Genomic DNA, 15,000 nt, shown 5'->3' with positions numbered 1-15,000 from the left:
GGCCCCGGGAGGAGCCGCTGGCTGCGGGCCATGCCCGGCCCCCCCCGCCCCGATGGTCCCTCCCGTTTGAATCGCCCGTTTGAATCTCCCGCGCGCTGACGTCACCCGCCGCCTCCACCAATCGCGGCGCGCCCCCCCCCCGCACACCCCCCACCTGCCCGGACCCACGGGCGAGACCATCCCAACGCGGCACAGGGGGGGGGGGAGCCCGGGGAGGGGGGACACCCCACACGGCCGCAGCCCACCGCGGGGCCGGGCGAGACCGAGCGCCGTAAAACACCCCCCCTGAACCCTCCGAGGAACGCGGGGGAAGGGGCGGCGCGGGCGCGGGGCCGTGCGGTACCTGCTGCGCGGGGGTCGCTGCTGTGGGCGATGCGGTGACGGTGCCGCCTGGTCTGGTGCCGCCGGCTGAGTGAGACCGCCCGGCTGCCAGCCCCGACTTTTTATACCCGGAGGGCGACGGACCCGCCCCCCCGGCCGAGAACATCGCCATATATGGAGATCTTTCAGAAACACGCGCTTCCATTGGCCGGCGCGGCCCAGGCCACGTGGGGCGGCTGCCGGGCTGGCCCCGCCCCCTCGGCACCCCGGAACCTGCATGGGGCGGGGGGGCCCGCGGGGGGGGGGGGGCCCCCCGGCCCCGCGGGGCCCCCCCCATCCCGGCGGGACCCCCCGGCTCGGGCACCCCCGGGCAGCGCCGGGCACCCCCCCGGCAGCGCCTCCGGTGCGGGCCGGGCCCCCCCTCGGGCCTGGCCGGGCCGGGCCTGGCCCCGCACCCCGAAGGTGGGACCGCGCCCCCCGCCCCGGGCAGCACGTGCACCCCACCCGGGCACCGGGACCCCCCCCCGCCCGCCCAGGCACCGGACACACCAGCCCTTCCCACGGCACCTGCACCCCCACCTTGGCACTGGGACCCCCCCACCCACCTGCACCCCCACCCACAGCACCGGGATCCCCCCACCCACGGGTCCTTCACACCCCACCCGCGGCACCTGGGACCCCCCCCAGCACCAGCACCAGCACCCTGCCCACAGCACCGGGCTGGGCATCGCTGGTGCCCCCCAACTCGCCCCCCGCTGCACCCCAGACCCTGCCCTGCACACCCCTGTGCCCCCCGCACCCCCCCAGGGAACACCTCACATCGGGGGACACCTCACACCAGGCCTGCAGGCACCCCCTGGCCCCCCAATGCCTCCCCCAGCACCCACAGGCCCGGCTGTGCTGCCCCTGCACCCCACAGACACCCCACACCCCCCGGGCAGCGCTGCCACCCCAGTGACCCCAGTGACGCCCCGGTCTGAGCCCCCTCAGCCCCAAATCTGGCCCCTCTCCAGCCCACTGAATCTGGGGGGCTCCTCACACCAAGCTCCCCCGTTCCCTGGGGGGTGTCGTGGGCCCTGAGCCCCCCCTTGCCACGGTGGGTCACAGCCATGGCAGTGTCAGGTGTGTGAGGGGTCCCTGTGCAGGCCGGGTGGGCACACAGCAGCCAGGTGGGCACACAGCAGGCCAGGCGGCCACGCCCCATGCCAGGTAGCCATGCACTGTGTCAGGTAGCCATGCACTGTGTCAGGTGGCCATGTACCATCTCAGCTAGCCAGGTGCCATGCCAGGTAGCCACACACTGTGTCAGAGGCCCATGCGTCCCGTCAGGTAGCCATGTACCACATCAAGTAGCCACATGTCATGTCAGGTAGCCACACACCGTGTCAGGTAGCCACAGGCTGTGCCACAGGCCCATGCACCAGCCACCCACGCCAGCTCCTGGCCCCTCGGTGCCACTCAGGCCCGTGGCAGCGGCGGTGGCCACTGGCCTCGCCATCCCTGTGTCCCACAGAATTCCCACTGCCCGCCCAGCCCCTCCCAGCAGCTCCCGGGTGGCACGGGGGGGTGTCGGGGCGCAGCAACAGCACCGAGCTGGGGGTGGCCCTGGGTGGGCGATGGGGGTCCCCGGGGGTCCCGGCACAGCCCGAGGGGTCTCGTGTCCCCCGTGCCAGCGCCGTGTCCCGCCGGGCCGTGGTGGAACCGGGGGGGGGCACCGGGGGGGGGTGTGGTCAGGGGGGCTGCGCAGGTGACACCGCATCCCGCGGGTCCCGGGGGACACCCCCGAGGGACCCCCCGCCCGGACCCGGCACCGGCGCTGCCCGAGGGGGCCGCCCCTCCCCGTGACTCAGGGCGGGCAGGGCCGGGCAGGGAGGGGCAGGGCCGGGAGGAGGAGGAGGAGGAGGAGGTGGAGGAGGAGGAGGAAGGCACCACCCCCGCCCCGCCCCTATGCCCGGTGTCCGTCCATCCGTCCGTCCGTCCGCGCTGCCCGTGTGCACGTGATGGGTGATGATGGGGGGGTCCCACCACCCAGCACCCCAATACCACTCCAGAACCCCCGAACCCCTGCCCTGACACCCCCGGGCTGGTGGGGCACGGCTGAGCCCCCCCATCCCTCTGCCAGCCCCCCACCAGGGGGGCAGGTCAGCACCTCCAAATCCCTCCCGGGAAGGCCGTTGGATGGAAACCAGGAAGGGGTCCCACCACCAATACTCTGATACCCCTCCTGACCCCCACCGCGACCCCCACCCTAAAGCCCTGCCCTGATCCCCCAAGCTGAGCCCCCTCCACCCCCCCTCTGCCAGCCCCCCATGAGGGCTGGGGGCTGGGGACCCCCCGGGCAGCCCAGCACCCCCATATCCCTCCTGGTAAGGGTGTTAGATGGAAACCAGGGGGGGCACCCACCCGGAGGGGGGGTCACCCACCCCAGCCCCCTGCAATGCCCCGGCCTGTCACGAGCATGTTGGGTCTCAGCAGCCCCCAGTGGGGAGGGGTCCTGCTGTCCCCAGGCCGGGGGGACGCAGGGACACGCTGTGGCTGTGGGGCAGCGCCCAGGGGGCCCCCCCGAAGGGAACCTGACTCCGCCGGGGGGCCGGGGGGGGCCGCGGTGTATAAATGCCGCTCCCGGCTGCTCGGCCAGGCAGGTGCCGGCGGGCACCCACCGAGAGCCACGATGCCACCCCCAGCTGCCCACGGACCCCCCCCGGAGCCCCCCGGGACCCTGACCCACTTATCCCCCACCGCCAGGGCCTGAAAGCTGAGCCGGCTCCGTTTCGGGGGTCAGTTACAGCGGCTCGGGTGTCACGGCTCGGGGGGCCACGGCACCCCCCGGCTCGGGCAGAGCCAGCCCGGCATGAAAAAGTCATGAGCAACCAAAGCTGGGGTTGTTTGTGGGAACAATAACCGGGCACGGGGCTGACACCGGAGCTGCTGGGCCGGGGAGATGGTGGCAGGAACCAGGGCGGCATCACCAGGACGTGGCCAGAGCCCGGCACGGGGGGTCCGAGCACTTTGGGGGGCCCAGGCGGTGGCACAGCCCGTCCCTGACAGGCCCAGGTGGAGCGTGGCCGAGGCTGGAGGTCCCTGTGGCTGCACCTGCCCCGTTTGGGGGGGTCCCATTTGGGCTGGAGTTCAGTGCCTGCAGGGTGGGAGTGGGGCCTGTCCCCTGCACCCCTGTCCCCCCCAGTCCCTGCACCTCCTGCCCCCACCACGGGGCCAGACCCTCATCGTTGCCATGAGTTCCAGGCGGTCTCAGCCCCGAAGGACCCCACGCCCCGGGATGGCTCCAGGGGGGGCTGGGGGTGTCCGTGACCCCGATCCACAGCTGCAGAAGGGATTTGGGGCCACCGGACAGATGGAGGCCAAGGGCCCCAAAGCAGGATAAAAGGTTTACACTAATCAAAATGCCTGGCTAATTGGAAAAGGCGCTTAGGGGCTGGCCGGGAGGCGGCGCGGCTGGAGGTGACCCGCTGCTGAATCAGAGGGACCGGTAACCTTAACCCGCCGGCATCGGAACGGATACGCCGGCCCGGATCGGGTTCCCACCCAAGTTTTCCACCCGCGGCTCCGCCACAGCCGGACGGGGCCGCGGCGAGGGACGGTGGCGTGGCCGGGGGCTGCCGCGGTGCCCCCTCGCCCGGGCGTTCCCGGTGCCCACCGTGACCCGGCCGGTCTCTAAACCCACCTGAGGGTACCCAGGCGGGTCGCAGCCCCCAGGGCCCCGTCCCGCTCCGTGGGTCCGGGGCAGCGCAGCCGCCCCCGCCGCGGGCGCTCGGTCCGGCCCCGCCGCGACGCCCGGGCTCGGCAGCGCCGGGGAGCCCCCGCCGGCCCCCCGGGGGCCGCCCCGCCTCGGCGGAAGATGCCAACGAATGGGATCCACCAGGTGCTGAAGATCCAGTTCGGGCTGATCAACTGCGAGAGCCGGTACCTGACGGCGGAGAGCTTCGGCTACAAGGTGAACGCCTCGGCGCTCAGCCTCAAGCGCAAGCAGATCTGGACGCTGGAGCAGGATGAAGCCGACAGCTCCATCGTCTTCCTCAAGAGCCACCTGGGCCGGTACCTGGGCGCCGACAAGGACGGGAAGGTGCGCTGCGAGGCGGAGCAGCCGGGCCGGGACGAAGGCTTCAGCATCATCACGCAGTCGGACGGGCGCTGGGCGCTGCAGTCGGCCCCGCACCGGCGCTTCTTCGGGGGGCGCGAGGACCGGCTGTCCTGCTTCGCCCCCAGCGTGACGGAGGGCGAGCTGTGGACCGTGCACCTGGCCATGCACCCCCAGGCCAACCTGCTGAGCGTGAGCCGCCGCCGCTACGCCCACCTGAGCGCCCACGAGGACGAGATCGCCACCGACAGCAACCTGCCCTGGGGGGTGGACGCGCTCATCACCCTCTGCTTCCAGGACAAGAAGTACAGCCTGCGCACGGCCGACGAGCGGTACCTGCGCTGCGACGGCACCCTGGTGCCCGAGCCCGGCGCCGGCACCGGCTACACCCTCGAGTTCAAGGCCGGCAAGTTGGCGTTCAAGGACTGCGACGGGAAGTACCTGGCGCCCACCGGACCCACTGGCACCCTCAAATCCGGCCGCAGCTCCAAGCCGGGCAAGGATGAACTCTTTGACCTGGAGGAGAGTCACCCCCAGGTGGTGTTCACGGCGGCCAACGGCAGATATGTCTCCATCCGGCAGGGTAAGGGCTGCCCACCCCCCGCATCCCCCTGTCCCCTGCTGCCCCTGCCTGCACCCCCCTGCCTGCACCCTGCTGCCCGCACAGGAGTCCCCACTGCCCACCTACTGCACCCCACTGTGTCCCCCTGCACTCCACTGCCCCTCTCCCTGCTCCCTGCCCATCCCTGGGACCTCCATGCTCCCACAGCCCTGTGGGAGCACCCCTGGGACTCCCATCCCGGGGGGACACCCCACAGTAACAACCCCACAGCGCTGCCCCTGCCTGGGGGGCACCCTATGGCCACATCCCTGGGGACATGGGGGTGCTAGAGGGGGGCACAGGGGTCCTGCCTGCTTGAGGGGGGGGTGCTGAGGTCAGTGGGGCTGGAGTGGGAGCAACCATGGAGGTGGGAAGGGCTCGGGGGGGGATTGTGGGGGTGCGTGGGTGTGTGTGTACACACTTGTGTGTGTATGTGTGTGTACACACGTGTGTGTGTGTGTGCAGGGGCTCAGGGGTGTGTGTGTGTGTGTGTGTACACACGTGTGTGTGCACATGCAGAGCTGTGGGTGTGCACAGATGTGTGCACATGTGTATGTACATGTGTGTGCACGTGAAGGGCTCCGTGGGTGTGCACAGAGGGGTGTGGGTGTGTGTACACACACGTGTGTGTGCAGGTCCCCATGTGTGCACAGGGCTCTGTGTGTGTGCACACGCGTGTGCGTGTGCAGGTCTCCACATGTGTGTGCACACGCGTGTGCAGGGCTGTGGGCACGCACAGGTGTGCTCAGGTGTGTCCTTGTGCACACACACACAGGTGTGAAGGGCTCTGTGCAGCACCTCTGGGTCCACAATCTGTGTGTGCACCCCACACACGATGCCCTGTGTGCACACACGTGTGTAGAGCCTTTGGATGTGACCATAAGCAAGTGGAGCCCTTCAAGGACCCCCCCTCGCCCCCAGGTGCCCCTTGGGGACGGTGCCACCCCCGTGCCAAGCAGCTTAGAGCCGGGTGACAGGGGGGACCAGCTATAAATAGGGGTTTGTGACCAGATGGACACGATGGTGACAAGCTGATTAACCAGCCCAATTAGCACAATTGTTTGCAGGAGGATTTGGAAGGAGGTGGGGGAGGAAGGAGGTGGCTGTGGGGTTGTGGGGGTGATGGTCGGCGTGGTGACAATGGCTGGAGTGGGATGGATGGATGGAGCGGAATCAGTGACATGGCTGGAGTGAGATTGGTGACAGTGACTGGATTGGGATTGGTCCTGGTGGCTGGAGAGGGACTGGTGACCACGGATGGAATGGGACTGTTGTTCATGGCTGGACTGGGACTGGCCCTAATGGCCAGAGTGGGACTGGTGCTGATGGCTGAAGTGGGATCAGTGCCAAGGGGCGGAGCAGGATCAGTGTCCATGGCTGGAGCAAGACAAGTACCTGGAGCAGGACTGGTGCCGATGGCCGGAGAGTGACCAGTGTCCGTGGCTGGAGTGGGATTGGCACCAACATCCACTCCCACCCCCAGGTGTCAACGTCTCAGCAAACCAGGACGAGGAGCTGAACCACGAGACCTTCCAGCTGCAGATCGACCGCGACACCAACAAGTGCAGCCTCCACACCAACACCGGCAGCTACTGGACCCTGGTGGCCCACGGGGGCATCCAGGCCGTGGCCACCGAAATGTGAGTGGGGCAGGGTGGGGAAGGGAGCCCGGGGGGACGCGGTTCCCCCCCCCGGCTCACGCTGTCCCTGCGTCCCCAGCGCTGCCAACACCATGTTTGACATCGAGTGGCGCGGGCGGCGCGTGGCCCTGCGCGCCAGCAACGGCCGCTACGTCTGCACCAAGAGGAACGGGCAGCTGGCCGCCGTCAGCGACGCCGTGGGTAAGTGCTGGGGGGGACTGGGGCACCCAGGGTGGGCCCCCGGGGGTGCTGAGCGCCGGGTGCCGCGCAGGGGAGGACGAGGAGTTCACCCTGAAGCTGATCAACCGCCCGATGCTGGTGCTGCGGGGGGAGCACGGCTTCGTCTGCTACCACCGCGGCTCCAACCTGCTCGACTCCAACCGCTCCGTCTACGACGTCTTCCACATCAGCTTCAGCGACGGCGCCTACCAGATCCGAGGTGGGTGCGGGTTACAGGGCAGAGAGGGGCTGTGGGTCTGTCCAGCTCGCACTGACAGCCCCCCCCGGGGACTCCCCGCAGGCCAGGGGGGCAAGTTCTGGTACGTGGCGAGCAGCGGGTCGGTGTGCAGCGACGGGGACCTCTCCGAGGATTTCTTCTTTGAGTTCCGGGAGCGCGGCCGCGTGGCCATCAAAGCGAAGAACGGGCGGTACCTGCGCGGGGACCCCGCGGGGACCCTCCGCGCCGACAGCGAGTCCGTGCTGCGGGCCACGCTCTGGGAGTACTGACCCCCCTTCCCGGGCAGCCCCCGCCCACAGGCACCAGCCTGTCCCCCGGAAAAGGGGGGCGGTGGCAGCAGTGGCAGCGCCTGTGGCAGCCGCGCCCCCGGCCCCTCGACCCACGGCATTAAAGTCACCTGGATCACACCGGGGCAGCGCCGCGTCCTCCTTCCCCACCAGGATCCACCCCGTCCCCCTCCCGGGAGCCCCCACGCCCCATGGAAAGGGCTGATCTGGGGGGGCAGTGGGATGCAGAGACCCCCAGGGGTGCCACAGGGGATGGGGGGATTGGCAAAGCAACCCCAATGCGGGCAGGACCCGCAGGGGCTGCACAGGGAGCTGGAGCACAGAGCGGTTGTGCAGCCCATGGCCCCTCTGGCAGGCTGGGGGTGGCAGTGGCAGCCCCCCACCCAGGCAGTGTCAGGACCCTCCGGGAGGATGGAAAGGAACAGAGGCGGGCACGGGGTGAGCGACAGGATCGTTTTCATGGCAGACGACAGAGTTACAGACAGTGGAGCGGTGCGGGCAGGGCGGGGCCCAAACACGCCGCACCAGCACGGAAATACGGGATCATTTATAGAAACAACGGGGGAGCGGAGACCCCCTCCCCTGCCCAGCAGAAAACGGGGCTCCCCCGGGCACAGCACCCTGTTTGTCCTGATCCTGAAGGCAAGACGGCTCGGGGGGCTCAGCCCGCGGCCGGCCCGGCTCGGCACGGCCACTACACTACCACGGATCCACAAAACACGCGGCCCCGGGGGGGGGCTGCCCCGGCCTGGCCGGGCTGGGGGGCGGCAGGGCAGGGCTGGGCCAGCCCAGGAGCCCCCGCTCCGCCACCGAGACCCCCCTGGTGCTGCCGACAACACGACCACGAAAACACGCACAGACACACCCCCCGCCCCGAACCGCTGCCCGCCCCGGCCCTGCTCCGGCGGGGTGGGCTGGGATGGGGGGGCTCTCCCGTGGGCACCCCGCCCCGGCCGGCGGGGTTTGGGGCGTGCTGGCCGCCCCCCCCTGCTCACAGCAGGACCAGGCTGGGGTTCCGCAGCTGCCGGTAGATGTTCAGGAGCTTCTCGGCCGTGGCAGCGCCCTCAGCCCCCTCCTCACCCGGGGGCGGCTGGTCCCGGAGGGTCTGCGCCTCCTTCAGCAGCATCTGCAGGAGGGAGATGTGGGGGATGTGGTGTAGGGGGGGGACTTCTGCGTGCACCCCACGGGGCGGGGATCAGGGGGTGCTCACCTCGTGGTTGGCCTGGATCTGGCGCAGGTACTGCATGCGGAGGTCGGGGGGTCCCGAGCCCTGCGCCGCCTGCTCCAGCACCAGCGCCTGCGAGGAGGGAGGGTGCTGGGGGAGCTGGCACCACCCAGCCCCAGGGACCCCAATCCCATGAGCTCCAGCCCCAGGGACCCCCAACTCCAGGGGCCTCAACCCTGGGGATCCCCAAAACCTGAGAATCCCAGCCTGGGGCACATGGCCAACGCTGCCCTGGGCTCTGTGGCCCAAACACCCTGAGATGTGGTGATCCCACCATCCCCAGGCCATGCTGGGCTGGGCTGTAACATGATGGTGCCACAGAATCCCCCTGCTGCACCCCCAGGTTCCATCCTGGGGGGGATTTTGGGTCCCTTGGGGTCCCCCTGTCCCCCGGGGCAGTGCCTGAGCATACCTGGATGCGCCGGATGACGGCGTGGTGTGTCCTGCACATGTGGGCCAGGGACGGGCTCTCCATCAGGATCTCCACGGCCTGGATGGGACCCGCTGGGCTCAGGTCATTCATGGCCACCTGGACAGGGAGAGCAGTGTCACTGGCAGCTGGGGGGCTCAGGACCCCTCCCCACGGGTACCAGGCTCCCCAGGAGGCTCCCTTCACCCCCAAACCCTCCTGCTGGGCACAGGCCCCAGCCCACCCTTCCCAGGGCCAGCTGCCCCCAGCCCAGTGCCCAGAGAGTCCCTGGTGAGCCCTCCCAGCATTGAGCCTGGCAGGCTCAGCCCCAGCAGAATTAACACAGTCATTAATCACCCTGGGGACATCCGAGCTTTCAGGGGGGAATCCACCCGTGCCAGGTACTTGGGGGCCCCTCGGCGGGGTCAGCCAGCAGAGCTGGGCAGAAATCCCTGTTTTCCTGTGCCTTTAGAGGGGAATTTTACATGAAATGGGGACGAGCTGCAGGAGATCGGATTTACACCCCAAATCCAGCTGTGTTTTCCCCTTGTTCTCCAGAGCCAGCAGGGAAAGGCCATTTCTTCCCACAGCCCAGCCTCATGCCAGGCTGGGGCACGGTGAGTGTCTGAGGCATCCACAAGGATGCAGCAGCAGCACCCCACTGCCCTACCTGGCAGGGAAACTGGAACACTGAGAGGGGGAACACCCACACGGAGCAGGAGGGAAGTGACCACAGCCTTTGGGAAGCCCAGGGTTGGGACAAGCGACTGGGAATGCTGCCCTTCCAGCCCAGCAGATGGGGGTCAGGACGGCGTGGCCGTGCATCACCCCACTCCCTGGCACCGGGAAGGAGACGACTTTGCAGGACAGGGAGCTCTTCTGCAGGCTGACCCCTTCCTTGGCTCAGGGCTGACCCATTCCTTGGCTCAGGGCTAACCCATTCCTTGCCTCTCGGACGAGCAGCTGGACGTGGCCGCCGTCGGGTGCTGTGCCACACACCGATGCCACCTCCGCGCTGCTCAGCGCCTCGGCCCCGGGGTTCTCTGCCAGCAGCCAGCGCAGCGTGGCACAGCTCAGGGGCACATCTGGGGACCAAAGGACAGGGCAGAGATGTGACACCGCTGACAGGGTGTGCCCGGGGGAAGCCCATGAGCGGCCAAGGGTGACACAGGGGCCGGTCCCCTCCCTGCTGGGACACGCTGAGCTCGGTCACGAGCACTGTCACTGCACCCATGTGTGCCAGCCCACGCGCTGTGCTGGGGACAGGGGGGTCACACCGCCCTCCTGGCCCAAGGGAGGGGCTGTGACAGTGCCACCCTGCCCAAGGACACCTCCCTGGTGCTCCCGGGATGCTCCTGCCCAGGGACCCACCTGTTCCCGAGGTTTTCAGGGCGCTTTTCAGCAGCTCCGAGGACACCCGGATGGACGCTGCCGAGGGGGGCAAGTTCCTCTCTCCCGGGGTTTTCCCCTCCTCGGGCTCAGTCTGTTCCTGGGACACTTTGAGGAAGGTCTCCACGGGGTCTGGGGGGGCGGGGGGCGCGTCTGGCCCGGGGGGGCTGCTCCCGAAACGGAGGCACTGGAGCATGTCAATGGTGCATTGGCTGAGGGGCAGGCAGATCCCCTCCCTGTCCGGGGACAGCAGGGGCGAGTCGTCGGGCAGGAAGTCATCCAGGTCCTCGGAGGAGTCGGAGCCGCTGCCCAAAATATCCCTTAAACTGTAGTAGAGGGCACAGGAGATGGTCAGAGGCAGGTCCAGCTTGGTGTCCGCAGCGGGGCCGAGGGGCAGCGTCAGCTCCCGCTTGTTCCCGGGGAGCAGCTGGTCAATGGGGAACGTGAAGGTGGTGGCCGAATCCACGGACTCCTCCTCTAAGGCACAGGGGCTGGCCAGGAGCTGGACACAGAGGGTCCAGCCCTCCTCCAGGCTGTACTCGCTGCAGTTTTCCAGCAAGCAGGAGATGGTGACGGTGTCCTGGAGCAGGAGGCAGCTCCAGTTGGCAGTGACGGTGCAGGCGATGGGCTTGGGGCCCTCGTGGCTGGAGAGCAGCGCCGCGCTCACGTTCATCACCTGGTTCAGGCTGGCCAGGGCTCGGTTCCTCTGGTCCACGGCCTTCTTCAGGAAGGACACTCTGCAAGGACAACGTGACAGGGATGGAACAGTGGGAGGGATGTCGGGCTCTGTGTTGCCATTGCCGAGCTGAGCAGCCACTGGCATGATCCCAGTGCCCAGAGCCACCACAGCTCCTTCCCCACGGCAGCCCCAGATCCATTTCCCCACCAGAGCTGATCCTGTGGAGCAGGATCTCTGATTTTATCTGCCCCAATATGTATCTGTGCTTCTGTTCGGGAATATGATCCTGTGGAGCAGCTCTGGACAGCCAGACCCTGGGAATCCCCCTGTGGAGGGAGGGGGGGGCCTCGCCCACACCCCCTTCCCATGCACAAACAGCCATGGAGACGGAGGCACGTGCCTGCCCTGCCTGTTAGTGCCAGCTTGGCATGCGTGACAGGCGCCTGGCACCCTGCCTGTGCCACCTTCTGCTGCCATGGCTGCTGCTGCCAGCCCGCCCACAGCGCTGGGGATGGCTGTGCCATGGAGAGGGGCCTGCCCTGAAAGACTGGTTTTATGTTATTGAGGTTGGGGGAAGCTTCCCAGCCAGGGAAGGTAAAATGTCTCTCACTGAGAGTTTTGGGGTCATTTAGCCTGGAAAAGAGAAGGCTCCAGGGAGACCTTAGAGCCCCTTCCAGTGCTGCCTAAAACAGCTCCAAGAGATCTGGAGCCACAGAAGCCCCTGGATCCCTGGAAGTGTTCAAGGCCAGGTTGGACGGGGCTTGGAGCAAACTGGGCTAGTGGAAGGTGTCCCTGCCCATGGCAGGGGTTGGAATGAGATGAGCTTTAAGGTCTCTTCCAACCCAAACCATTCAGAAATTCCATAATTAATTACTGACAGAGACCTGCACAGCCCCCAGCTCGGTGCCCCTGCACCCCTGTACCTCTCCGAGGTGTTCCCTATCCCGGACAGCAGCTCCTTGATCCTCCGGCCGATCTCGGCAGGCGTCAGCTCCACGTCCGGCTCCTCGGGGCTGCACAACCCACAGGACACGAGGCTGCCCTTGGCCGACAGAGCCAACAGCTCCGACTCACCTGGGGCACAGACGGGGCTGGTCAGGGCTGGGGGGCCAGGAGGGGAGCAGGAACTTCCCGGAGGGCTGAGGGGGAAATGCAGGGGGGACAGGGAGCAGGATGGCACTACCTGCCTCAAGGCAGCAGGATATGATGGAGACAGGACACCGACCACAGCACACCCAGCTCACACGCAGCCCCCCAAGAAGGGACACCTGCCCTGTCCCCACCACCCCCCAGCCAAGGCCAGCAGCACCCAGGGAGGGTCACAGCTGCCACACTACATCCCTGCTGGTGGCACAGGCAGCTCTGTGGGCAAGGAATCTGGACAGCAGCCCAACCCTGCACAGAGCCACGGGGAGGGGATAGGTGGGATCCCACTGCCCCAGTACCTTCCGAGGCCCGAGAGGACAAGGAAAGAGCCACGACACTGCAGATACTCAAGCTGGCCGGGGACAGGACGGGGGGCAGGACGCCGGTGCTGCTCTCGGTGTCCTCGGGGTCCGAGGCGTCCCCCGCGCGGTCCAGGTCGACGGCGGAGATGTCGGAGTGGGTGCTGTAGTACATGCGGCTGCCGCTGCCGCAGGCCGCGCACAGGATGGGCCCGCGCAGGGAGTACTCCCTGAGCTCCGGCACCGTCGCCTCCTCCCGCTGATCCGCCTTCACCGCCACCATCTTGCCGTAGTGGCCCACGGCCACCACGCAGTCACAGCCGGGCTCGCCCGGCGGCGGCGCCGGCGGCTCGTCCTCCTCGGCGTCGTCGGCCGCGCGCCGCTCCGTGCGCAGGGCCCCGATGAACACGATGGGCTCCTCCAGGTGGTGCAGGATCTTCACCGGCGGGTCCGGCGTGGACACGTCCCGGCAGCCGCTGTCGGTGGCGGCGGGCGAGGAGCTGAGGGCTTTGAGGGGCACGGAGCAGAGCTGCCCGTCCGGGAACCCGCACAGGATCATGGGCGACTCCAGCATGGCCGCGTCGATGCCGAAGAGGAGGCTGAAGAGGGGCTCCTCCAGCACGAAGCCCCCCGAGCACCAGAGCCCCTCGGCGCCGGGCGCGGCCGCGCAGCACAGCACGGGCAGGAAGCAGGAGGGGGGCGCGTCCTCCCCGTCCCCCGGCGGGGAGCCGGGACAGAATTCCACCTGGCTGACCTGCCGGTACGGGGGCCCGTCCTGCTCCGGGCGCGGCAGCTCGTGCAGCCGCATCCACCACTTGCCCTCGGCCTGGGACAGCGTGATGACGAAGGTGCTGAGCAGGGTGAACATGCTCAGGCTGGCATCGGGGAAGATGCAGGAATCCGCATCCACCGGGAACACGCCGGAAGGGCCGTTGCTTTCTTGGCCGTCGCCGTCCGTCTGCTCCATTAACCTTCGGGAAAACAGGGAAGAGCTCTGAGCCAAGCCGTGGGGAGAGGCCAGCACGTCCCTTGGCCGCCTCCTCGCCTGGCCCTGGGAAAGGAGCTCCTGCAGCAGAGCTTTTAGCACCAGGGAGAGACAGGAATTCTGTGGGAATGATCACAAGATCAGAGCCCCCAGCCCTTGGCGGGGCCTGGGATGTCCTGGCTGTGCAGCTCTGCTGCCCTTGGCTGGGCACTGGGGGCCATCCTGGTGGGATCCAGTGTTTGCCAGAGGCTGCTCATGCGTGAGGCAGCCGGGATGACCCTGGGCAGCTGGAGATCGGGATGGGGATGGGGGCTGGAATGCTCCAGCATGGAGGGTTTGCACCCCCGGAGTCAGGGGCACGATCTGGAGAGAGCTGGAGCCTCACACAGAGAGAGAAGCCTCACTCCGTGGTGGGAAGGCTCCAGGAGCCCAGGGATGAGGACATGGTGCTGATCCCAAAGGTGACAGACACCTCACCTGCTCTGCTGCTCCAGGGACACGCAGTAGATCCCGCTGTGGGCACACAGGATGTAGAGCTGTCGGGGCTGGGGCAGCAGCTCCACGTGCCACACCTGGTCAGGGCAGCGGAACACGGCCTGGGGAGGGGGCACAGAACAAAATGTCACCTCCCACGGCACCTCCCACGGCACCTGAAGGGGTGGCAGGGACGGGGGGGCTCCCCGCAGGGGGGATCCAAAGCGATTCCCAGGGATAAAGGGATCCCTGGGCAGCCCCCAGCTGGGTTTTCCTGGGGTCGGGAGGTGGGCTGTGGCAGCCTGTCATTCCTGCTCCCCTGGGGGAAGGAAAGCAGGGATCATGGAGCTGGTACTGCTCCACTTTGCAGAGCGGGAGCGCAGTGTGGGAGGCAGAGCCCGCTCCTACAGCGGTGCAGCTCTTAGAAATGATAATCAGAGCCAATTAACAAAGGCAGTGGCGTGTCAGTCACTAGTGACAGCAGGGACAACAGCCAGGCCTGGGGGAGAGGGAACAGGAGCCCCTGCGCTGGGGGGAATGAGCCTGGGGGGTCTGATCCAACGTCTGTCCCACGGGATTGGGAGAGGGGACAGCTGGCAGCACCCCCAGAGCTCCACAGGGATGGGGAGGGGGAGCTGGTGGGGTTGGATTGCTGGGGGATCCCGAGGGACTCGGCCATGAGTGGTGTTCCTATGGGATGGGGGTCCCAGTGTGGAGCCCCCCCACCCCCTAGACCCCTTACCTTGAGCACTTTGCCCTCCTGGTCGTACACGTAGACGAACTCGGAGCCGTTGGAGAGGTAGATCTCGTTCTCGTGGCACAGCACTCGGGGCTTGCCCGCCGCCAGCCCCCCCACCGGGCAGCAGAACCCGGCCAGGTAATCCACCCTGTGCCCCACCTGAGCCATGGTGCCGGCCTGGGGGGCACACCGAGTGGCGGGGGGTGTCAGGAGGAGGGGATGGGGCCCCTCTGCCAGCTGAGCCCAGACCCCC

General features: G+C 68.1%; 3 protein-coding genes across 5 annotated transcripts in view; 1 reads left to right on the top strand and 2 right to left on the bottom strand.

The window, feature by feature from the left end:
• ACTG1 (actin gamma 1) overlaps nt 1-615 on the bottom strand; it is a 3,371-nt gene extending 2,756 nt beyond the window's left edge. The window contains exon 1 of one of the 2 annotated variants that reach the window (XM_027691690.1): nt 344-615. In XM_027691690.1, coding sequence (XP_027547491.1) covers nt 344-600 — 257 coding nt within the window. In that variant the 5' untranslated portion in view covers nt 601-615. The remainder of the gene's footprint in view (nt 1-343) is intronic. The other variant, XM_027691691.1, reaches the window with a different exon arrangement.
• A 2,045-nt stretch (nt 616-2,660) lies between these two features.
• On the top strand, nt 2,661-7,515 carry FSCN2 (fascin actin-bundling protein 2, retinal). Its single transcript, XM_027691689.1, has 5 exons — nt 2,661-5,000; nt 6,502-6,658; nt 6,738-6,859; nt 6,930-7,097; nt 7,179-7,515. Exons 1-5 carry the CDS (start codon nt 4,178-4,180, stop codon nt 7,382-7,384), a joined length of 1,476 nt encoding a protein of 491 aa, XP_027547490.1. The 5' UTR covers nt 2,661-4,177; the 3' UTR covers nt 7,385-7,515.
• Nucleotides 7,516-7,841: 326 nt separating this feature from the next.
• Nucleotides 7,842-15,000, bottom strand: part of FAAP100 (FA core complex associated protein 100) — a 12,196-nt gene continuing 5,037 nt past the window's right edge. The window contains exons 2-10 of one of the 2 annotated variants that reach the window (XM_027691688.1): nt 14,751-14,933; nt 14,012-14,130; nt 12,550-13,520; nt 12,028-12,178; nt 10,408-11,162; nt 9,985-10,121; nt 9,040-9,156; nt 8,613-8,699; nt 7,842-8,528 (exon numbers count right to left, since the gene is read on the bottom strand). In XM_027691688.1, coding sequence (XP_027547489.1) covers nt 8,394-8,528; nt 8,613-8,699; nt 9,040-9,156; nt 9,985-10,121; nt 10,408-11,162; nt 12,028-12,178; nt 12,550-13,520; nt 14,012-14,130; nt 14,751-14,915 — 2,637 coding nt within the window. In that variant the 5' untranslated portion in view covers nt 14,916-14,933 and the 3' untranslated portion in view covers nt 7,842-8,393. Of the gene's footprint in view, nt 8,529-8,612; nt 8,700-9,039; nt 9,157-9,984; nt 10,122-10,407; nt 11,163-12,027; nt 12,179-12,549; nt 13,521-14,011; nt 14,131-14,750; nt 14,995-15,000 lie in introns of those variants that run through there. The other variant, XM_027691687.1, reaches the window with a different exon arrangement.

This window comes from Neopelma chrysocephalum, unplaced genomic scaffold (assembly GCF_003984885.1).
Source record: "Neopelma chrysocephalum unplaced genomic scaffold, ASM398488v2 Primary Assembly neopelma1_84, whole genome shotgun sequence".
NCBI classification, from domain to species: Eukaryota; Metazoa; Chordata; class Aves; order Passeriformes; family Pipridae; genus Neopelma; species Neopelma chrysocephalum.
Note: the sequence above shows the minus strand (reverse complement) of the source record. Positions and strands in the feature narration are given on the sequence as shown.

Coding starts and splice junctions, on each gene's coding strand:
- FSCN2 (XM_027691689.1), top strand. CDS start 4,178: ATGCCAACGAATGGGATCCACCAGGTGCTGAAGATCCAGTTCGGGCTG. Junction 6,860..6,929: donor CGCCGTCAGCGACGCCGTGG/GTAAGTGCTGGG, acceptor GGTGCCGCGCAG/GGGAGGACGAGGAGTTCACC. Junction 7,098..7,178: donor CGGCGCCTACCAGATCCGAG/GTGGGTGCGGGT, acceptor GACTCCCCGCAG/GCCAGGGGGGCAAGTTCTGG.